At 48.2% G+C, this 24135-nt stretch overlaps 1 protein-coding gene across 2 annotated transcripts in view; it reads right to left on the bottom strand.

The window, feature by feature from the left end:
• Window positions 1-24135, bottom strand: part of LOC144121974 (ATP-binding cassette sub-family C member 3-like) — an 88280-nt gene that overhangs the window by 59210 nt on the left and 4935 nt on the right. For both annotated transcript variants that reach the window (XM_077655441.1, XM_077655442.1), the window contains exons 3-6: window positions 12829-12916; window positions 11396-11616; window positions 8240-8416; window positions 7530-7697 (exon numbers count right to left, since the gene is read on the bottom strand). In XM_077655441.1, the coding sequence (XP_077511567.1) occupies window positions 7530-7697; window positions 8240-8416; window positions 11396-11616; window positions 12829-12916 (654 nt within the window). The remainder of the gene's footprint in view (window positions 1-7529; window positions 7698-8239; window positions 8417-11395; window positions 11617-12828; window positions 12917-24135) is intronic.

Consider the following 24135-nt stretch of genomic DNA (forward strand, 5'->3'; position numbering starts at 1 on the left):
TAAGGGCCCCGGTGAGGGTTCACGATTACCCCAACCAGCTTCTGCGAGACTTCACTGGAGCTGCAATCTACGCTCTTTATCTTCTGCTAATGACTTTGAATGCTGGCGTTCGGCTTGTGCTTTGCGCTCTTCAACCTCTGCCAGCGCCTTTTCGTGCTCGCGTTTAGCCTCACGTTCGACTGCACGTGCTCTGCGTTCCTTCTCTTGTTCGGCAGCCACCCACGTGCGCAGCTCGGCATCTCTCAAGCTCAACTCTGCACATCGTTCGTCGTTTACGGACCCACGAAAGGAAAAAATAAACACGGCTTCATCCTGTCGCGAGGGCGTCAATTGTCGCGAATTGGTAACGTGTCCGCGACTTTCCGAAGTGTAACGCTATCGCGTGCAGGTTTGAACGAAACAAAAAAAGAAAACAGACAAAACAAAATGAAGCCGTATTTATAAATTAAAGGAAAAGAGCGAATACGAAACGAAAACAAGAAAAACACACACTCAACACGCGTACAACACTGCAGAATAAAGGAAAGAGTTCACCATGTACTGAGCGTCCCAGGTGAGGCGGGGATGCCTTGCAGACAGGACGAACGCAGGTGGATGTAGTGCGACGCGTCGCTGGCGTTGCGTTGGAGGAAGCGGCGGAAGGGAGCCAGGTGGTAGTAGGAGCGGAGAGGACTGTAGGAAAACGCCGGTGGATTCCCGTCAGCAGCTCCAAAGTTTTGGCAGCGGCAGAACAAAACCTAGCCAGGTACCGTCGAGGGCGTCATGAAACTCCGGAGGCTTAACGCAGGCTATCCAAGAGTGCCTTTTGGCAGCACGGACCCTCAGTTCATCGGCTGCCACCTCCACGCTTGCAAGGAGCGCAGGAGGCTTGCGCCCCAGATACAAGGGAGGTCCATGGCAGCATAGGCCCAATGTCCGACGGCTGCCACCTCCACGCTTGAATGACACGATCGCCGCTGCGCTCTCTCCCTTCACACCTCGGTTTTCTGACACGTCAGCTCTCCGCTCCTCGTGCTCGCCACGCTCTTCGTCGCCATCGCCTCGCGCACACCATTCGCACGCATGCGCACACGCGCAGCGTTGGGCTTGCACAGCGCAACGCTGTCGACGCACCACTGTCCACACACCGCGTTCAAAAATCCCCGATCATTTGGAGTTCACCTCACACATACACACCAATGATTCGCCACTGCAGACCCGAAATTGCGAGCTCACAGCAGATAAGTCGCCCGTCATCATCTGTGCTATACCACACGGCAGTAATCTCCAGTGTGTTGGCCAGGAACAGCATGCACCCTCCTGATAACCCTCTCTAGTGAGTAACGACAGCATTGAATTCTGACAAAAAAGGCTCGTTAGCAGCTTCAGTCTCGTCATCAGAGGACAACTTGTTTTCCTGAATGGCTGCCACACTCACACCCCATTCGTTTAAAAGACACAGTTACTGATGTTGCCCTCGACGGTTACGCAAACCCCTGATGTTAAGGGTAGGGACCTGAAATTTTGTGACGTCCGCCGCTTTTGGTGCTTGTCTTATTGAAGGCCATCCCCTGTACTAAGGTGGCCGGTCTCCAAATCGGCTTCCTGTTGGGCAGACATCGCCCTTCGTTTTGAGGTCACCCTTCACAATGCCACCACACCAGGTGCCTTCTGCTCATCGCCATCGACACACACCTCATCATCTGCAGGACGCTTCAAAGGTGCGCTGTTGTCCGTCGCCTCTTCTGAGACAGCCCAGGCTTCGGCCCATGAAGTTGAGTGGACCACGTAGCTCGCAACCACGCTGACAGCCGGCAAGACATCGAAAACACTAGAGGCTGGCACTTCTAGCGGCACATTGCTGCACTCTGGCGACGAGGTGGCCTCTCCGGCGCAGAAGGCATGTCGCGCATTCACTTGCTGTAGCGTCTCCACTGACTCTACAGAAGTGGTGTTCCCCTCTTATGATCGCCGAGTGACAGGTGGCTCTTGAGCAGCAAGCACACGACTCAAAGTAGCAGAGCCGGGCCGACCCGGGTCCGGCGGCTTTGGTTCTCAAGAAGGGGATTCCTGTGTGTCCGTACTTGCAGGCGGACCCTTGCCATTATTCGGTGCAGAAGCCTTTGGTCCATCTTCTGTTGGGAGCTCATGACTCATTTCACCCGATTCTTCCACAACATCCGACACATCCATGTTGGTTTTGACACCACTTCATCCTTATGTGTCGAGTTGCCCTGGCGTAACCTCTCAGCACAGCATAACTCATAACACAGTTGTCTACTGTGTGCCCAAAGCATCGGCAACTGGGTGCATCGAGGCGTACGACACTGACGCCGTACATGGCCAACGCGGCTACAACGAAGACACAGCGGAGGCCTGTCTGGGATAACAACTAAAGCTTGCATCCCAAAAACGTAGAGCCTGTGACGAACTGTACTTGCTGAGACTCCTTCCTTAAGCGTGAGCGAGATTTCCCGGTTCGCTGTTTCCATGTGCTCCATTCCGGGGCACCGCCACTTCTCGCGCTCCATAGTTTGTACAGATCCAAATGGTTCCAAAGCTTCCACAATCTTTCGGTGCTTCATATAGCGCGGGTGTAAAAGGAACTTCAGCTTCACGTTTTTGGTGTCCGGGTCAAACACGATACGTTTTAGACCTTTGACGTGGAACTAGATCTGCTTTGTAAATAAGCTTCAGTTTTGAGAAGCTGCTCTCGCAGGTAACCATCCAGACGTGCATCATTTGGTACTCGCCAATACACAGAATCTCACGGAGGCCCACAATCTGCGCGAGCGCGTCTCGGAAGTCGGGAGCATGATGTGGGCGATTCTTGAGGTCAGCATGCAGAAAGACGGTGTTGAGGACAACATTGCCGGTAGTTAATCGATGGAGGACAACTTTTCACGAGTCCGTTGTAACTTCAGGTGTCCAGAGACCTCGGCCAACGGCCGATGCGCTGATTCCAGCTTGAAGCATTTCAACACACAACCATTCAGAATGGCTTCCTCTTCCTCCCCACCTACGCCATCACCGCAGCACAACACCCCACGCGCTAAACTGGCAGTCTGTCACGCTGGGTTGGGGCATCGTCTTCATCGACGTCCATTCGGTCGGTGCGAAGGGATGACATTTATCATATATCAGTGGAGACGTTTTAGCCAGAGAACTCCGTTTACCAGGTGTGTTCTTTCCTTGATGCCAAATTTTTGGCCCATCTAGTGATGAGGTTTGGTTTATGGTTTATGGAGTTTAACGTCCCAAGTGACGCAGGCTATGAGGGACGCAATAGTGCAGGTATCCGGAAATTCCGGGGCACCGCCACTTCGTTAACGCGCACTGACATCGCAGAGTACACGGACCTCTAGAATTTCGCCTCCATCGAAATGTTACCGCCGCGCCCGGGACCAAAGGCGTCATTCGGCTTCGAGCATCATAACCACTGAGCCACTGCGGCGCCTGCAACTGTAGTGGAATCAGGCTCCAGCGGAAGGCCACTGAAATGGGGATAGCGCAATGAACATGGCAGATGAGGACTAAAAAATGTAGCTCACAGCATTTTCATATGGGCGTACAGCAGTTGCTCAAAAACGTCTAGCGGAACCCTCGCTACGACCTCCAGTTGACAGGTTACACCTAGATTGATGTCCAAATTGCTGACATTTGCAGAGAATACAGTTTACAGAGAAATTTTCGAATTACGAATAGACCAAGAGATTCGTACTGCGTGATGAAGGCAGCCTGAAGAAGCTTCAGCGGCTGGATCAAACTTGCCGCCGTATAATATTAGAAGCTGTTGTTTTGCTCCGTTGTTTGGAAGCAAATGCATGCGGCTAGCCCGTACTGTCTCTAAGTTGTAATGTTCAATAAACATCTTCGGAGTTGCGGGATGTCCACAATATCATGTTAACACAATCAAGTCAAGGTCAGTAAGCCTATACTTATACATTCATTAGTGCATTACAAGTTTAAAAATGAGGTAAGAGTTTTGTTTCCATTAAAGCCTTTTGAAATTTTGAGCATTCCTTTTTCGCTGATAACAAACGCTTTTACGTCTTCAGCGTACGTTTAGCTGAAAAATACCAATTTTCCAGAAATAATCCTGCTATAAAAAGTAGTATGATGCAAAACCTCATACAGGCTTCATCATAAAAATTTCATACAATTTCTCTTACATTGTATGACATGTGTATGACAAATTTATGATTTCGCGAAAATTAATTACATCTGTGTAACATTTGCATGATAATTCCATTACATTTGTCCCATAAACAGTCTGAGGTTATTGCGTCATCCAACTTTTTTCAGGAAGGAAATAAACGCCGAGAAACATCCCTTCATTTTACTCAGAAATAAACTTCGATTGTCTACGGCCTGAATGCAACATAATAGCCAATGTTGTCAAGAGGAGATCATTATCCGCAGGATGTCGTATTACTCCGCAAAAGAATGAGAGCAGTAAAAGAAACACACATTTTAGAACTTCACTCTATTAAAGGGGTCACATGCCTTAAATAGGGGCTGCTTCTTATTTATTTTAGCGATTAGTTATTTAGTTAACAATATAGGCATTAACTACGGACAATTTCCCAGTTTCTAAAGAACGGCATGCAATGGCATACCTGCCAACGTGAAAATTTAAAAATTCGCAAAACCTTCGCGAAAAGGGGGGGGGGGGAGGGGGGAGGGGGCACTTTTTTTAGTTTCCAAGAATTTACTTTTAGCGACAAGCTTGATTACTCACCCAAAAGCGAGATCTGTGTCCTGTAGAATAGTGAGCGAAAACTCCAGTGAGTAACAATTTATTTTTGCAATGATTTTGTGGTTGCTGACTTTGCCTGCTTCAGAAACTTCTCTGTGTAAGCTTGCTCAAAGCAGATGCCACTCTGGTGTCCTCCCACCATCAGCAGACTTTCTAGAATTTTCTCAGAGACAAATGAGCGAAACTCCGTTCGAGTTTTGTTGAGAGAGCTGAATATTTTCTCCCATTCAGAGTTACTGTGGCGAATGGCGAGTATGCCCAGCATAACCATCGAAATTCTGTGGAATCTGGGCGATCCGCCGACACCTCGAACGCTTCCCAATTGCGACAACTGTATGTCGCACCTTGGCTCATTCAGTAAGTCTGCTGGAATCTGGTAAGATTGCAAGTTGGAAAACTCCACTTCGAGTGAATCAATTGTTTCTTATCTTGTTTCACCAATCTGCTCGGGCAGAATAGCAGGAAACGCCGTAATAAAATGAAGTACACGGCTGAATGGAGCAGTTTCTAGCGCCTCCACTTGGGCAACTTCAGCCATCTACAGGTTGACGACTTCCAGCGGGAACTTGCGGCGAATATAATCACATGCTGCAGTTAAGTAAAGATGTACAGACGTGAAGAACTGCTCTTTCTCATTTGAACTCAGCGTCTCAACTACAGAGTGGGTTGTGATGCCAATGACTGTCTTTATCATCTTTTCGATTCTCTAAAACTCCATAGGCAACTTCAGGCAATGAATGGCATCCCTTGAAAACACCTGACCGCAGAAATCAAGTCAAGACATCCTCAATAAGGCGGTTCAAGAGGCCCTTCAGCACATGAATCTGAGGAGCCTGTGACTGAAGAAGGCGGTTTGTCTTCACAAAAAGAGGTATAACATTTTGAAGAAAAAGAGAGCATGCCCTTCTTTGCTCCGATAAAAAAAAAAAAACAGGCGCGCTCTTCACGGGTCACGTGGCTGGCTTCTCCAGGTTCCTCGCGATGAAGTTTCAGTGTTTTTGCTTGTGGTGCAGAATGAACTTCTTTTCGTTTTAGCGAAGGTCCATCACAGTCGGTGCTTTTTTTTCCAAGACCAGCAGCACCCTTGGGAAGGTGTGCAGCAGTCTTTGGGGCCGGTGCACGGTTCTTGGCGATTTGTAGAGCAGTCTTGGGAATCTGGTACGGCTCCAAAAACAAGCTCTGCTTGTTGCACTTTTTTGTTTCATCCAAAAAAAAGCTATGAAGTGGTTTCCACTGGTCTAGCAGCCTCTTCAAACACTACCTCAAAGACAGCCAACGTGTCGGCGCATGCTTCAACATCTTCCTGACGTCGACGTCATGCAATCTTTGAAACTCTTTCAGCCGATCTTTCCGCCTTGAGCTTTTCTCGAAGTAAAAAAAATGTCAACCAAGGCCTCATCAACCTTTACAGGAAGACATGCAACTCCTTTTTTGGGCGGCCAAGTGGATGAGGTGGTATGGGCAACCAACTCCGATCAAAGCTAGTTGGGTCTCTCTCAATACAGTCGCAACGCTCTTTTTCTTGCCAATCATGACATGGGCATTGTCCGTAGACAATGCCAACAGGTTTTCAAGGCGCAAACTTCGGGACTTCATTTCGTGGAGAATCAGATTTCCAATCTTATGACCCGTCGCTTCCCCTTGGATAGTCCCGAGGCAAAGGAGGCGGCTTTCAACTCTACTGGTCTCTTTAACGAAGTATGTCACAACACTAGGGTAAAGCTGCGTATCCCTATTGTTACTTCTGTCCAGAGCAATCGAAAATACCTGCTTCTTTAGGGCATCCAGCAAAGGAGTCTGCGTTCGCGGCCATTTCACGAACAATTGCCGCTGTCTTCGTTCGTCCACAGGCGTAGCGTTTGGCTTCTTCGCACTTGGGGAACATTTTCCGGAAAAGTGGTCCAGCGTGATCACTGACATTTAGCGGCATGTTGTGCTCGACTAAAAACGCCGTGAAATGGCATTCTTCACGAATCGCACCGAGATCGCTGTCACTGCGTACAAAACTTGTGAGGCTTGGCTGGCTGTCCGCGGCTTGCACGTATCATTGGTGCTTTTTCGAAGCGATGTGGACCTTGATGTCAGACTTGCCACCATGTGAAATATTAACATCACAGGCACACGTGGTGCAAAATCCCGAGCTTCTCTCTTTCCTTAGACGGCACGAAGCATGGAAATTTTGACATGTCCGACTTCAAAAATACTTGGAAATACTGTCGCAGCTTTGAGCCCGCCATTGCACCTCGAAACCGCGACTGCTAAACTGCTAAAACACCAAAGTCGCACTGCGTCGGATGCGGCCGCAGGTTACACAAAAACAGAGGCCAACACCCAAATCGTCCAAACACGTGAACAAAGGTTTGCGGAGGCCGCTTAGAGGCTTTGACCAGCCTGAGTACAGCAACTAGCCTGGCGGAGGCGGTATCGAGTTTTGGATATGGATTTGTGTCCCCCCGAGTAGACTACAGAAGTCACTGCAACGTTTGCAGCTGCTGATGACGATATCACGAATATGTGTTGCTCTCTCGCGGCGGCGAAGGGTACCATATTAGTGTTAATAGGTGTCCGCAATTTTCTTTCGAAAATGAAACATTTTCCGTAAACTTTCACGCAAGATTCGTAAAATCGTAAGACTGGTCAAATTTCGTACATTTTACAGACATTTCGGAAGAGTTGGCAAGTATACAACGGTCGTGAAGGTGGGCGAGTCTTAACTGCAGACTTCTATTGGTATTAGTCTCCGGTTCCTTATTTCTGCAGAATAAAACTTAGTGAGGTTCATTCAGGATACCTTTTCCTTGAGAATTCCATCTGGCCCGATGACCCGTGCAAATACCTTAGCGGCTACGTGCACGTCCAGCGCACTAAGGGTGTCGTCAATCAAGTAGACGTCACTGTCGCTGTACGCAGCCCGTGCAAGAGAGACTCGCTGTTTCTGGCCTCCGCTAAGCGTTTCTCCCTGGAAATAAGTTCGGAGCCATAAACAATTAAACCGCTCTCCTTTCTGCCAATCGCTGGAAGAAAAAGAAATATCAGGGCCCAATGTAACATCATTGGTGCAGTACAAGCGATACCACTCTCTTCAAAAACATCTTCACGAGTGCAGAGTGCGTCAGACAACAAGCACAGGGAATTAATTTCATACGAGGTGCAATCAGGTAGTGCCGACAGAAATCGGCTGGACACAAAATGCGGAGAACAGATAATCGATGGTCTCTAAGGGTTTCGGAGTGCATTCCAAGTGAAAGCAAGCGTACCAGGAGGTGGCGGAAAATCAGGTGGTGGATGACATTAGAAAGTGCAGGGCAGGGTGGGTGCAGGGTTGCCACCGCTGTCCCGGTGCAGGTTTCATTGAAGAGACATGGGAAATGATTTTTGTTCTGTGATAGGTGTGAGCAGGGTGATGATGATGATGCCATCTTTCCTTTCAAATTCTCACTCCGCTATGCAACGCCCTCTGGGCCAATAGGGGACTGAAACAAGCACTGAAACTGCACGCACCCTCTCTCCCACTTCTGTGAGGTCGCCCGCCGGCAGCCGCTCCATGTCTCTGAACAAGTCGCAGGCTTCCAGAACCTTCTGGTACCAGAAGGGCCTCATCGGCTTGCCGAAGAGCACGTTGTCTCGTATGGACATGTTGAATATGCTCGCTGTCTGGGCCACGTAGGCCACTGTGCCCTGCGTGCAGCGGGTCAGCGTCAGAAGACCGCCAGTACTTTACTCGCTATGTGCGATGTATATATTGTTTTTGACTGCGTTCTCCCACTTGGGTACGATTGACCGTCGAATTAAATACCTTTTACCTGTAAATTTTTCATAACAAAAACGTTTTGAATTCAATATTTCGTTTCCTTCAGTTTCTTAAAAATCTTTCTTTTCGCTTAATATATAATGATTATAGAAAACATTGCTACTATAATATGCATTATCGACTTAAAGACACTAAATTATTACAGGTAAACGGAGGTATTTCGGGCATTGTCAACGAGGATTGCGTGTGGAGCTTTCTCGAGAAAAAAACGTGCAAATAAAAAAAACACAAGTAATGAGAAATAGCTGCTGATCTGAAAAAAAAAATATAAACAACTAGTCTGTGTGCCTCTTGCTGGCTGTGACTTTTTTGCACCTGTTCGTTTTTCCAAAATTTTGCATTTGGCAGTAGCAAACTTTAAAGAAAGGTGGTGCTCCTAACTTGTCTCCCGCATTACGCCTGTAGGTGTAAACGCTGCCCTGTCCTGTCTATCAAATCTGTTGGCACAAATCTGCGGATCAGATTGGGCAGCCTGTTTATGGGCAACGTCCCAAGCGCACGCTACGTATGTTGGACCCACCGCATGTCCTCGCGATCTCACGTGCCGTCAACGTGTAGCCTCGGAAAGGCATTTCAAAGCGTTTGGGGCGCCTCGAGACTACGCGTCTCACCCGATGACTGCGAAGATTGCACGAAGGAGTGGTCACGTGATCTTGTAACGGACCAACGCGTGGACAGTCATGGGACGTGCGTATCACAGCTTACTGTAAAGGTCATTGATCAAGAAATGCTTTTCTGCTCACCACTGCTTCTGAAGCGAAAATGTGATACAGCTTGCATGGTGAAAGGAAGCTTTATGCAATCATAGTGATTTTCTCTAAATTTTGCTCTATATATTTTGCGAATACAACACGGTGCGAATACAACGTTGTATTTAATCAAATCAAATAAAACCAAATCAGTTTATTCAAACATCCTGAGATTCTTTGGGGCACGGACAAAAAGCCAAGGGTGGCTTGACTAGGTCCGTGCTCCTTACAAGGGATACAGTCGAAAACGCGCAATGTTCGAAATACAAGCAGTAAATCAGCAGAAAACGCAGCCGCCCACAAAGAAGAAACGCGTACAAAAAAAGAAAAATGCAGATAACGAAATGCAAACAAACTTGAGGTTTCCGAATCATGAAAAAGGTAGTGTACAGAAGTGGCTAAGAATAAAAAAAAATACACGGCAAGAAAGTGAAGTGAAGAAAAAACGAGAGCAAAATAACACACATCGCTGTAACTGCTTATTTCACAAACAAAACAAAGAAACTCACTATATTGCAACGTGCTAAAGAATTGTCGTGTTCAATTGTTTCCGACTTGTAATGACGGATTAGTCTATAATAATGTAAAGACTTTATACCAATTGTGTTAAGTTTCCTAAACAATTCGAGTTTGTGTGAATAACGAGGGACTTTTGCAATAATGTGGATAACGCGGTTATGTAAACACAAAAGTTTATTAATATTATCAAGCGTTGTGGTTCCCCAGACAGGCGCGCCATAATTCATTACCGAGGAAAGCAAGGCATTGTATAATAATACGTTAACTGAGATGGGCAAAGATGAACAGTAGCGACGCAAAAACCCAGTCGTACGCGAGAGCTTCCCGGAGAGGTAGGAAATGTGGTCATCCCACGATATATTTTCTGAGAAAATTACCCCTAGTGTTTTAAAATGGCGAACAACTTCAATTCTAGTGTTGTTTATTGTAATGGATGGAATACAAATACCTTCTTGACGTGCATGAAATATCACTGATTTCTTATTTGAAACGTTGATATTTCAATCATTCTCCGTTGCCCAAGTATTTATATGTCCTATTGTCCTGTTTGCTCGATCGGCTAAATTGATGCTCGATTGTACAAAAAAAAAACACTTGTGTCGTGGGCGTATATAATATACGCAGCACATTTGTTAATATTAACAATATCATTGACATAATTTAAAACAGGAAGGACCCTAACATACTCCCCTGAGGGACACCCGAAAGTACTTGTTTAATAGCTGAGCGTTGTCTTTGAATATCGAAAAATTTTGCGCGATGCTGTAAGTCAGAAGATATTAAAGAAAGAACTTTGCCGCGAAAAACGTAGTATTCCATCTTCTGAATGTATTTGGAAGGCAGCGGCACAGGCGTGCAGTGCGCCGAGCGTAGTACAAATATTATCAGCAGGGCTGTGAACGCTGCATGTACGAAGACGGCAAGCACCACAGACGTGCGGCGGGTCAAACATAGAGCAAATGCTCTGTGGAGAGGTCTGAACGATGGAGGTATGCGCTAGGCAAGTGCCATAGATTTGCGCGGGACGAACATAGAACAAATGCTTTCTCCAGAGGTCATTTCAGAGAGGGCGTTCAAGCCCTCTCCGGAGGGCTCTGAACGCTGCACGTAAGGTCGAGGCAAGCGCCACAAACGAGCAGCGCGTCGAACATTAGGCAAATTTCTGCGGACGCCGGCCGCAAACCTACTCCTCGACAAGGTGCTCAAGTCCGTAACAACATAGTTTTCATGTGGAGACGCTAGTGCTGGCCATCCGCATTACCTTGATGCTACTCATCATTATTTCATTACTATTTAATACTTTTAAGTACTGGTTACCTTCTGCCATCGAGACGATGCTTTCAATAGCAAAGTGAATCGAAACGAGTATATTGAATGAGTTCAACGCTAATGTTACTCAGGTTAAGCATGTATCAGCAAACGAATAATAAAATTTCGCTCATTCAAATCAGGGAATCATATCTCGGTTGACTGAGCAGAGCTTCGCCCAGAGGACTTCCCTTCGCCTGTTCTTATTCGCTGCGCATTACAGTATTCTTGAGACAGAAACATAGGTCTCTGCCACCAATATATACTTACGCCAACGCACACTGTTCCCCGGAGGCAGCGTAACTCGCCCAGTATGGCCGCCAGCAGAGCGGTCTTTCCCCCACCAACACGTCCGACAACGCCCACGAACGCACCCGGCGGGACGTGGAGGGTGACGTCACGCAGAACTGGCTCTTCCGTGCCTGACCTCCTCTTCTCCCCTTTGTCCTGGTCGCTCCAGATGAACGAGCACTTGTCGAGAGTCACGCAACCTGGGAGCAGAAGACGCTGCTCGAGTAATTTTCTGCCTCCGAACAAATGCCCTCCTTTCTAATGCTGCACTCTGCCTCCATCAACTCTGTTGAAATCTTTTCCGTCGCAATGACCCCCAACTCTCCTACTGGAGTGCCTGTCTAGCGTCGGCTGTACTCGATGTGTGGTCGGCACTGCTTCTCAAACCATTCACATTTTAGACACTTAACCTGTGCTCTTCAATGAAGTCATGAGTAGCCTATGTTCACTACAGGACGAAGGCCTGTACCATATTCCTGAATACAATTAACCTTTTCAGCTGCCAGCTGCGGCCCCCTTATCCCAGAAATTACTTCCTGATCTCATCCGCCCATCTGGCTATCTGACGCCCACTGATGCTATTGCCTTCTCTAGGACTGCATTTCATTCGACTATGGGACAATCGGTTATCTTGTTCGCTTCTACACGCCAAGCGCATACCCATTTCTACCTGATTTCGACAAGGACATTAATAACTCTTTTGTTGCAGGACCCATTCTTTTTCGCAGCACCCAGTTCACATTATTTTAGTTGTTTGGTCCTTATCTAGGCTCGCGAGGATAATGTAACTGATACGCTGGGCGCCGTGGCGTAGTCAGCCATTTTCGACGCCAGCGATCTCCACGGACCGTGCAAGCACGCTGTGCGGCGCAGACAGCAGGTACAAGATTAGTATTGCATGTTCAGTCGAGCTGGCTTGTGACGCAGATTTCAAAATGTGCTGCTCGCAGCTTCCTTCACAAAGAAGAGGAACCCAAGCAGGAGGTGAAAAGTCATGCTCCTGTCTGCTTGCTAACTGAAATGAGAGTCTATGTAGTTAGTACTGGAGGCCTACAAATACGGCACCTCTTGGTTTGTTCTCTTCCTCCTTCATGCTTTTCCTTATGTTACGGTTCGGGTGTCCACCGAGATATGTGAGACACTTACTGCGTCATTTTCTGTCCTCAAAAACTATTTTTTTTCATTGTAGTTAGAGTGACAAAACGGTACCGTTATTCTTGGCATTAAACTTGCAGTATCACCGCCAAGATCAAGTGGTGTAATGAATGCGATAAACGATGAAAAATCAGACGACAGCAGTGTTCCTGAAAAGTAACCCAAAGAGAATAGAGGGAAATGAAAGGCTCGCCAACGTTTGGAAAGCTCCCCATCGGAAAAGCCTCCGAGTCATGGTGAACTCGCAATGATCTCACCTTTCTTTCCATCCATAGCTTCTCGCATTTGTGGGTCTCCTTCCTCAGCCGTGAGAGTCTTTAGCATTCTTCTCAGGCACTGTGAAACCTATAGAGGGAGTCTTGTGAATTTTGGAGAGATCAGACACCATTTTTGTTTGTAATGCGGTCGCACGTAATATCATCTGCATCCCGTTTGGGCAAGTCGTTGAACTATATTAAGATGCAGTTGCTGCCGAGTAACACTTGAACGATACGAATTTCACGCAACACATCAAATATTACTAGCAACCCACACCAGCACGGCGGCTTTACACGTTCAGCCGGAGACTGTGTGTGTTCCTGGGCATCTGAGAGATCTTACACGTCCCGACGATCCGCACAAGGCTTACAAACGGTGCAAGCATGTAGGCTCTCTTCTGTTTCGCAAAGCCGTAGAGCAGGAAAAAACAAGGGTCGAATGGAGAGGTTCACACACAGCGCTAACTTCCAACAGCTTTATTAAGAAAACGCACGCCTAATTTTACAAGTCCATTTGCCATAATACTGTGTGACAGGCGTGAATTTTAGCGGGATCTAAAGCTGTAACCGCATGAGGCGATATCCCTTCACGCTACGTCGCGCGATGACGCCGCCGTCGCCCATCGCTGCCGCTGGCGCAAACTGCACGAATCGACGGGACTCGGCGTCGGAGTGGGGCATTTTCAGTGTTGCTCGATTGTGGCAGCTTCAGAGTTCAGTCATTTTGCGTTAATTAACGAGTAGAACAACGCTCGTAAGGCTGCACACAAGGCAAAATACAGTAAAAGCATTGAAAAATATATTTAAATAATAATTTTATTTTTAGTTTACTACACACAGTCGTGTGACGCGAAAAAGCGCGCCCGAGAGACGCTGCGATGCGGCGCCAGGCGACATTCCTGCGCTGCTGCAACTTAAGTGCGTGTAGGACACGGTGTAAGAGTAGTTTAGGTGAGAGAACGCCCGCGCCCAGCGCCCTGTCATAACATTCTATTCGCTATACGGTACTTTGGGCCCGTATTTTCTTGAACTGCGTGGTTAACTATCCTCAAGATTTCCTCTTCTGGTATTTTACTTTGGGGATTTAAAGTATCCTTTATTTACACAAAAACATTTCACCTCTTTTAAACAAAGCGTCGAAATCAGTATAGGCAACCGCTTACGAGGGCCTAGCCGGCATGGCGTTCGTGGCATGCATATGCACTTAATAAAACACTGCCTTTTATTTCTCATTGCAGGCTTCGTACTAACTCTGCCATTTATTAGATATTGCCGAACATTACCCTGTACAAGGAAAAGATCCATACCAATGCCGAAAATGTACGCGGGCGCATCGCTTCGGATGTTAGCGTGATATTACGATAACATGAATTATATCTATACTCGCCCCGCAAAGAGCATGAAGACGCTTCACTGCATGAAAGTCAAAGCTCTTAGAAATTTATTGAAGAATTCTGACAGAACCACAAGTCCGGAAACAGCTGGTACATGTGGGAGAATAAAGTTAGGAAAAATATGCATGGCAAAGTAAATTTCAGCTCTCATGCAGTTGCTTCGAAACACGGGCTCACACAACTTTTGACAATTTTCGCAAGTCCTGGCTCTTTTTGTCCTTCTGGCTTTTCAACTGCTTGCAGTATTCACGCATACGGAAGCACACGTAATAGTGGATCAGTTTCGCAAGCATGTCTTCTTTGTGAAGGCTGCATGGAAATGTAAACTGGAACTTTTCTTGAACCGCATCAATTGTCCTATCGAACGCATGCCTGTCACTCGCATATTTTTCAAAACTTTTCCTCACACTATCTGCAAAGAACAAAAAGATGCATATTCGGGTGTGTCAGCCTGCCTCTCGTTTTTAAATTGACCAGGTCGGCTTCAGGCACGTTTGCGATTCCTTTTGTTCCCTCAAACGCCTCCTTGCAAATCGTACAGTAGGCCTCATTTGCGAGTTTTTTTGAGACAAAGCCAGTGACTTCGTATACAATGCAGTCTACAACGTCTGCGTCGCAGTCGTTTAGCTCAAATATGTCATCACATTCCCAGCTGCCTTATTTGATCAGCGCATCAATCTTTTGCTTCAATTCTTGCAGTTTATTTGGGCGCTGCATATCTGAACTCTGATATACCTCCCTTAAATCCGCCAGAGTAACAACGACAGCCTGTCTGTTATCAGGCGCTGTACAGTTTCCGAACTGTGGAGGTTTTAACAACGAATACATGCTTAGCATGTGGTATAACTGCAAGAATGTGGGATAGGCCGGATGTTCATTTTGACCTCCCGCCTGTCTGGCAATTCCGAAAAAGCATTCTAAAGGGTCCTGGTTCATTTTGGCCGTCCACACGTACTTGAAATCGCAGTCTTTTAGAAGGTAGGTATAAAGTGATTTTCTATCTCCCCATTATCGACGAGACCAGCGTAGGTCATCGCTTTTCAGTTTACAGCCAATTGTTTCCTCACTTGAATTTCATTCATTACCAGCAGTCCTCAGCGATGAAAAGGAGTTTTCTTGGCGACTTTCAGCTCCAAGGCTTGGAAGAAGTTTTCATCGAAACCACATTTCAAGCCCACCATGCTTATGTACTTCCTTACAGTACTAACACATGGCAAAGACAAAATGTCGTTGCTTCGCAAAAAAGAGTACGTAGCAGGACTCGTGTGTGTAGAAGGAGACAGGAGAATCCAGTCATCTGTGCATCACCGGTTTCTTTTTGTTGTGCTCTTGGCAGCTGAAATGCATTCCTCTAACACAAGAAGCTGCGCTGGTGGCATTTCCAGTGCCTGGAGTTTATCTTTGACGTGTTCCTCCTGCAATTTTGTTATCTCTGTCCTGGTGTCCTTTATCTGCTTGATCAACAGATTGTTGCGCTTAATAAGTAGCGCTCGTGACTGCTGGAGCACTGATTTTGCCCGGCGCAAAGCTTTGAGCTTTTCCTGCTTGGAAGGCTGCACGGAAAGCCTTATGCGTTTCGATGGTCGCTCCTCTTTCGCTCTCGCAGCTTGGCGGTCGGCGTGCATCCTCAAGGTGTCAGCGAGACCGCTGCAGTGATGACATATGGCTCCTCCAGGCAATAGTAGTAGGCAATTGTTGTGTCTCCAGCTCTTCTGGGAGTCTACCGAAGCACACTCGGGAAGTCCTTTAATCTCGGCCCTCCCCGGCACACTTTAAGGCTATCAATTGTTTTGAGCATGATTTCGATATCAGATGGCGACGTGGCAAACCAACTTACACCAACAGCAGCACAATAAATTGGCCTGCCAAAGGCATGCACCTCAACTGTGAGGTAACTCTTCACATGCAAAGTGTTCCTATTCGAAATTACTGCAGAACCGTCCCTTTGCCTGTGTATTACCTGTGCGTCAATAAACGCAATGTCTCTCACCCCTTCAACGTCGGTGCGATGTGGTGCCCATGAATGCTGAGGTAAGCAAATGCTGTCCGCTTTGTTGAAGACTGTTTCAAACTGTGAGGCCTTGCAGGACTTCGCAACACAGTCGCTTTCATCGAAAGAGGCCACAGGTTGAGTCGTGTCGGCGAGCAATCTTGATCCGACTACGCTGCTGCTCTTCTGAGAGGCTGAAGAAGATGCGCGACAAGATAGTCGCTTCGCTGTATTGCGAGGGCTCTTGATCCGTTTTGAAAGGTTGCTCGGCGCCCCTTCGAAGATAGGTGGAAAGGCGTCTTTTGTAATGCCCGCTCTTCTCTTGCCGGACATTAGCACGTGGCCATCAACTTCCGTTGACCACGTGTTCAAAACGAAGTGGGGAGCGAAATGCCTTTCGCACACACGATCTGTTCTTCATAGTACACGGTCCAAGCGAGGTATTGCTCGCCGCCACGCTTCGAGCCTTGCGTCATCCTGGCGCGGATTCTCTTTACACGATTTGTAGCCGCTGCTACAAAATGGCACGAAGCACTTCACCATCGCATTGCCGCATAGAATAAGTCGATCTGAAATTAGATTTTGCTAAACGCTCGCGTGAAAGCTAGAACCAGCCGAAGCGGACAAAAACAATCTAACGGCGCGAAGCGCGAAAGCGGGAGACCCGGGGAACAGTCAGTAGCGCCCTCTGTTGACCGCCGTGTAAGCAGAATGCTCCGACCTCCGTTCTGCGTAGCGGCTCGCCCGCGCCGTTCCCTCACCTAACCTACTCTTACACCGCTGTGTAGGACATATCCCACAGCACCCTTTCCTCTTGAACTTCATTAATGAGCCTTTCATTCGATTGCCGCCGCGGTGGCTCAGTGGTTATGGCGCTCGGCTGCTGACCCGAAAGACGCGGGTTCGATCCCGGCCGCGGCGGTCGAATTTAGTTGGAGGCGAAATTAGTTGGAGTGCACGTTAAAGAACCCCAGGTGGTCGAAAATTCCGGAGCCCTTCACTAAGGCGTCCCTCATAGCCTGAGTCGCTTTTTGGGACGTTTAACTCACATAAACCAAGCTTTCATTGGATTCTTGCATAGCTTCCATGGTGAGGGATACGTCGGCTGCTGCTCCGCTGAAAACCCGCTGAAAAAAAAAATCGACTTTCGCGCGCAAAACGGATCGCAAGATACGCACTCGCAAGGCCTACCGTCATTGGCTAGTCTCGCACGGCACTTCCGGGCGATGGGTGAAATTTTTTGCAAACTCAGAACCTGGGCGACGCGATGAGCAACAGCGCTTCGGCGGCACTCAGCCGATCGCGCGATGCCATCGCGCGGCGTGTCGCCGCGAATTTTCGCCTCATACGGTTGGCGCTTAAGGATAGGATCGTTCTTGAGAGGCTGCTTATTGGCTGCTCACATAAACGCTTCCAAATCTGGCTATGTTCTCATTGTCGATAATTTCATGTGTAAGTCTGCTCCTGTTGTTTCCGATTAAAAGCACTTTAGGTACAGCAATCAATTACGTTTCAACGTTCCGCAGTGCAGTACCAGCAACTGTTCTTGCTCGTAATTGGACCAGCGGACACTCTGGACTGTTCCACTTGTGAAACGAGACTATGGAACATGTACTAGTCGTGTGTCCAGTATATGCGCTCGAAAGAGTAACGTTGGACGCTTCCTTGAAGCGTTCAAACAGCAGGCTACTCTCGGAGGACTTACTGCTAGCCGCTTAGCCGCAGAGTTGAAAAAGAGTTCAGGCAATGCGGCTTTTGAATCGAAAGCTTTAGAACGCTAGGCAAAACCGATTTCGCCGTGCGTTGCCGGCTGACCTTCAAGTGAGCCAGACGTCAAGTGTGGCTATAGGCCTTACCATATGTGGTCCACCATGGTGTCGCACCAATTGACCTTCGACCTTGACCTTTCGATTCGCCGGTAGAAGGCGGTAGAATAGTCACGTGACAATCGCGTGATGTCGCGTGATGGAAACTCCCGTTGTGACGTCAGTCTGAGGAAAATATCAGCCGCAGCATTGATGAGTGACCAACCTCTCGCGATCAACCATTAATTTATTTGCCACTTTTCAGGGTGGCAGATTAGGCGCACCGCCTATCCAGCGTGCGGAACGCGCTTAACGTCGCAGAAGCCAAGCCGCTTCTAGTTGCGCGATACACAACTTTCGCGCGCACATATTCTGATTTCTCTTCGCACTACATCAGCACCCATCACGACCGTCTTTACTCTCCTGTTTCCCTCTTCCAGTGCAATGTAGCGGTCCAGATATCCATCTTTACGGCCAACCTCTTTCTCTTCTTATCATTATACTTATCTCTCTCTCTCTCTATCTTCTTCGTTTTTGGTACGAAAGCAGTACTTCACGAGGTGCAACCGGCTCATCGGGCTTGTGTAAAGTTCGACCCCTCTCACGTTGAGCATTGCACAACGCCGTCTTCTTCTTCCAACTGCGGTGCGAACAAAAAGAAAAGATCGGCTTAACCTCGATTGCAGCTTAATCTGAGCCTGATATCGCTGCCAAACGTGCCGACGATCCGTCAAAACACGCCGTGATTTAAAGCGAGCTTGGTCTGCCTAACATATAGGAGGAGGAGTTGTGCCGACTACGCCGCTTTGATGTACATAGAAGACGTGCGTCTACAGATCCCGGGGCGTGGCTAAACGCAGTGAAGCAATTGCGAATAAGCGACGGAAGCGTTTGGCCGCGTTAGCGGCTGAAACAGCGGAACAGCGAGCCGTTCACCGTGAGGAAGAGCAATATCGAAAATGGGCAAGGCATGATTTACTGCCTGAACAGTACGACCAACGTCTCACCGCGCAAGGGAATGAACGCCAGATTGTAAACACGGTTGGGCCTATATGGGAGTAAAAGAGACTAAACGGTCCGCTAGCACACTCCCTTTAGGGAGCAGGGTATGCTGCCCAAGACCCGGGGTAGATTTCGATCACACATTAAGTTGATGCAGTCAGCGCTGTGAGGAGTCTTTTAAATGCGGAACCTAAGATCCTGAGGTTCCCCCGCTGCGGTGGCTCAGTGGTTAGGGCGCTCGACTACTGATCCGGAGTTACAGGCTTCGAAACCGACCGCGGCGGTTGCGTTTTTATGGAGGAAAAACGCTAAGGCGCCCGTGTGCTGTTCGATGTCAGCGCACGTTAAAGATCTTCAGGTGGCCGAAATTATTCCGGAGCCTTCCACTACGGCACCTCTTTCTTCCTTTCTTCTTTCACACCCTCCTTTATCCCTTCCCTTGCGGCGCGGTTCAGGCGTCCAACGACATAGAGACAGATATTGCGCCATTTCCTTTCCCCCTAAACCAATTATTATTATTATTATTATTATTATTATTATTATTATTATTATTATTATTATTATTATTATTATTATTATTATTATTATTATTATTATTATTCTGAGGTTAGCAAATAGAGTGGACTGCAACCTCGGTTAAAATGTTCGTAATTGCTAGAACTTCCATATTTTGAAGAGGGAATTTTATTCCTTTGCTAACCGTTAATACTTCTTGTTTTTAGCGATGTAAACATAAACCAGGGCTTGGGAAGCATACCCTGTCCATTTAATTGAATGTGCTAGAATACAGCGTACATCTTTCCCAATCCTTTTGTGTTTCGAGTGCACGTAATCTCTGATATGCGGTTGGCTATTGCGACGTCTGCTAACGCCAAGTTTCAGCGAGAGTTTGTTCGGCTATTCGTGCCACGTATCCGATCAGTTGTGGTATCTCAAAGATCTGACACGGTAAACGAAGCTATTCATCCAACATCGATCCTTACTTTCCCCGAAATAGACGTAGCCAACGTGAAGGTGTGCAAAACGTGCTAAGTTTTAGTACGTAAAAAGAAGATACCGCTGTATACTGTAGGGCAACGGCTACAAGTACCTGCCCATGCCTCCCGATTTGCCTCCGCTCAATGACGTGGAACAACACATGGTCTCCCCCCCCCCCCCCCCCCCCCTGTCGTGTACCTCTTAGATATATAGATTGCTGTACACGAGCCTGTAATTCGAATTAAACGGACCGATCGTTAACGTTCCTCTGGACAATGGCGACATGCTGAAGGCTCTGCCTCGCAATTTGGACAACCAAGCCGCACCATGCTTTCGCACGTCTAACACGGTTGAACCTTCGTTGAAACCCTGCAGATTGATTCTGCATTGAATTAATTAATTTATTCATTCCTAAAAGGTCCACAAGGGACATTATGAGAGGGATGGGCAAACAAGCAGGTATTCACACGAAATCAGATGTCCTTCGATGGCGGTTTTAAAGTCACCGAAGTTGGTCGTGGTAGCCATTTCGGATGGAAAGTCACTCCAGTCTCGAGCTCTTTTGAGGAACAAAGAGTGGTAATACATTTCGGTGCGCGTTTTCATGGTTCATTCGGCATTATAATAAACGTTACGGCAAATCAGATGCACCTGTATGATAGGCTTTCGAAGGCTTTGCTAGGTATGATAGCACTTGTGTTTTCGAAGGCGATCACAAATTCTGCGATAGGTCTGGCCTACGAGGGGCAAGTTGGTAGCATCATTTGCTCTGCGCCGATTATGCATGTGCTATTCACCTCTAACTTGCGTTGGCCACCTAGCTTTTTATGAAATGGCAACACAAGCGGTGCATTATCGGGCTCGCAGCCCGATTTAGGTTGCTGTGATGAGGTGTGAATGTAAAATAATTCTGCTGGTTTTTTTAGAGTATCAGAAGAGGTTAACCGCAATGTTCAACACTCTTGTACAAAATTTTTCAACATAGGAAAATTGTAAGGTGTTATGCAAATATTGAAGGTAATGATCCATTTTTCCGATGTGTAGTGAAATGTTTATTTCAAAGTTTTTCTGTCGCCGTCATCGAGCAGTTAAGACTGCCGCAAAAACCAATGAGGATTGCTTTTGACGATAGGAAAAACGTTAATAGCAAAACAATGAAGACCTGCCAAAGGGAGATCTGCGGATATATTGACTGTTATAGTGAAATCTTACCATGTATAAAAAATTCGTTCATAAACTCTTTCCCATTCAAAAATACTTGTCCAGAATTTTTGATTATGTTCTTGGTAAAGTCAGGCGAACATCGCCCGCGAACAGCTTCGAATCGGAAGGCAAACATGGCACAGAACAGGAAGGTGCTTGTGGCGCCGGAGAGAAGGGCGAACATCTGCCCAACAGAAAAATTACAGTCGCTTAGCTCGGCTATGCCAGGATATATGTAGCGAAAGCAAGTGTGAAACTCCCCGGTTGGCCTTGTTCACATATTCCACAACGTACGAAGCACAGGCATAAACGTCCAGTATGACCAGTAGGTCCATGTTTGATTTCAGCACCGAGGCTATCCAAGGATTGAAGGGGTCGCGTCACTCTTACGCCTATTCTCTAAGCTAACGGCACGTTGTCCTTCGGTTTCTTGAGCCCGCCGCTGAAGTCTCTTGGTCGCATTCCATCGTTCATCACGGGCAGTCCTCAGTGAAGTAGGACTCAGGTCTGTCCTCCGGCTGCTGTCGCTGCTGCTAGCGGTCGAGGCACCGGACGTTAAACGTGCCTGTCTCGCGGCGGCACATTCACGACGGTGTTTAGCCAGTCGTTCGACGCGCTGTTCGTCTGTTTCCTGGGCGATTCGTTTCCTTTTCATCTCGTTCCGCTGTCGATTCCAGGCCTCCTCCAGCTTATCAGAATTGTCGCCGTCCATACTGTCGCCTCAACTGTGGTTGCGGCGCATGCCAGCTCTTCGTTTCCATCCTGCGACATCATATTACGCATGCGACGCAGCTGTCGAAGCGAGCGCAACGACGAGGAACGCGGTGTCACGTCCTACCAAACGGCGGCGGCGGCGAGCGGCGAGTTGTGACGTCATGCCAGATGGCGCGGCGAGAACGCGAAGCACAGTGGCTTTCCGCGACGAGGCTCGCGTTGTGACGTCACGTGCCTCGATCGAGTACCGCCAGGGCGAAATCGCGAGTTTGCGGTCAATAAAGCTTTCGCTTTAAAAGCGAACGGGAAGCGAACTTTTCGAAACTCCCGCACGCTGAAGGGACCGGTGCGCCGCCAGCTGAAGTGTGCAGGCCGAGTCTTCGAGGGTTCTGCAGTCAAGTCGGCGATCAGCTTATTGGGCACCTGTTAGCGTGGAAGTGAGCCACATTTAAAGGTTGCGCCCAAACGTAAGGTGTCTATAAAATAAAAGGTGGAGGTGCCTTCGCTTATGGTTTGGTGGTTTGGCTTGGACGAGACCACGGAGTAAGTTACACAGGAGCACCTACTCAGGTGCGCAACAATGCACTCGGCTGGTGGTATAAAAGTGGTTTAGCGCAGCGTGTACCGTCAGCGCTTACGCCAGCCAGCAGCCGCCAGAGCTCGCGCGCGCAGATTGCGACAGATGCCTGCATCTGGCCCGTCGATTCCACCTGCGTCCCCACATGCAGTTGGCGGCCGCGGTAAGCGCTTGCGGTAAACGGTGTACTAAAACTATATAAGTGTGTTCGCTTTTCTGCCCCAGCTGAAGGAGTACGACACTCTGAAATTCGTTTTCACAATGCAGCGCGCACCACCTGTACTTCCGTATTACATTTTCAAAACTGTTCGCTGAGTGCAGCACCATTTCTTGGCTTGCTTGGACTCTCCGACGTGAAAGTGCAGCTTTTTCATTTCCGCAAATATGCCCTTCACCGTAAGAGAATCATAGAGCTACGTGGCGGTCAGCCAAAGAATGGGGCGCGATGAACGATGGCAAAGAGATGTTTTAATGGCTGCTGGCAGAGCGCGAGCACTAGGTCCCGCGCCACTGCTGGCTTCTTCTTCTTGACATTACTGGGGCCACCGGGCAATCGTCCCGATTGTAAATAGAAGACACCGACCAAGGGACACGCGAAATGGTCCTGCAGAGACTTGAGTATGCTTCTGTGTATAGAATTCGATCTACTGCACCTCGTCGCAAACTCCAGAAAATGTGCCCAAAGGTTTCGTGAGGAGTGCCATGAGTCGGCGGTCTGCTTGTCTGCTCCCCGAAACGTAGAGGGCTATATTGCGCGCTCTGACACTAACCGTATTGGCGACTGCCCGGCAGAGCAAAATGACTATGAAAACAAAATGACTCGGACAAGACTGCGCTTGTAATCTCGGCACTGTGCGGGTGTAATCTCGGCACTGGCATTTCCGGGCAGCTTCAACTCCACTGCCGGTCCCACCAGTTCACCTTAGGACTGGAGCACGCCCAGCTCGCAGCCAATTCGTGGATTACTATTCTCGCCAGTTCATTTCGTCGTCATCGTCATCATATGGCTACCCTCGCCCTTTGCGAAGAAGCCAGGCTCGACCGCCTGAGTTTGTTTCCTTCGCCCCGCGACCTTCACGAACCTAGCTCTGTCCTGAATGTGACCTACCTGTAGAAACTTGCACATACCGTTTTTATTTTTTTGCTTTTAACGCGCATCGCGCTAGGGGAGGGGGGGGGCACCTGTAGCGGTGCTGGCATCGCCCGCGGCACGATGATGAAGTTGAATCTGGGGAGCGCGACATCCCTCGCGCAACTCACAGAACGCGTTCCGGCAACCGGCAAGGCGAGCAACACCGACAGCCCGCTATGCCGGCCCACCAGCCGCGGCCACCGGGACATCTAATAAATGTGGATCACCTTGCACAGCATCCCTACAAGGAGTAAGAAGGTAGCGCCATGGAAGGAGGGTGTGGCGAGAGTGTGGCGAGGAAGGCGCGGCACGGCAACCATCCGTAATGTGATTGTCGTGGATGAGAAGGAAGTGTATGGCAAAAGCGGAGGTATGTAGCGCGGTACCTCTACGACAGCTGCTGCGAAGCGCGCCGCCTGAAGAGACGATCATCGGCGGCGCTGTGCTTCTACAGCGGCTGACTGGTGAACAGAGTTAGATGGAAAACGACTATCGTTAAAAACTAAAAAGGA

The sequence above is a fragment of the Amblyomma americanum genome, chromosome 2 (genome assembly GCF_052857255.1).
Source record: "Amblyomma americanum isolate KBUSLIRL-KWMA chromosome 2, ASM5285725v1, whole genome shotgun sequence".
Lineage (NCBI taxonomy): Eukaryota > Metazoa > Arthropoda > Arachnida > Ixodida > Ixodidae > Amblyomma > Amblyomma americanum.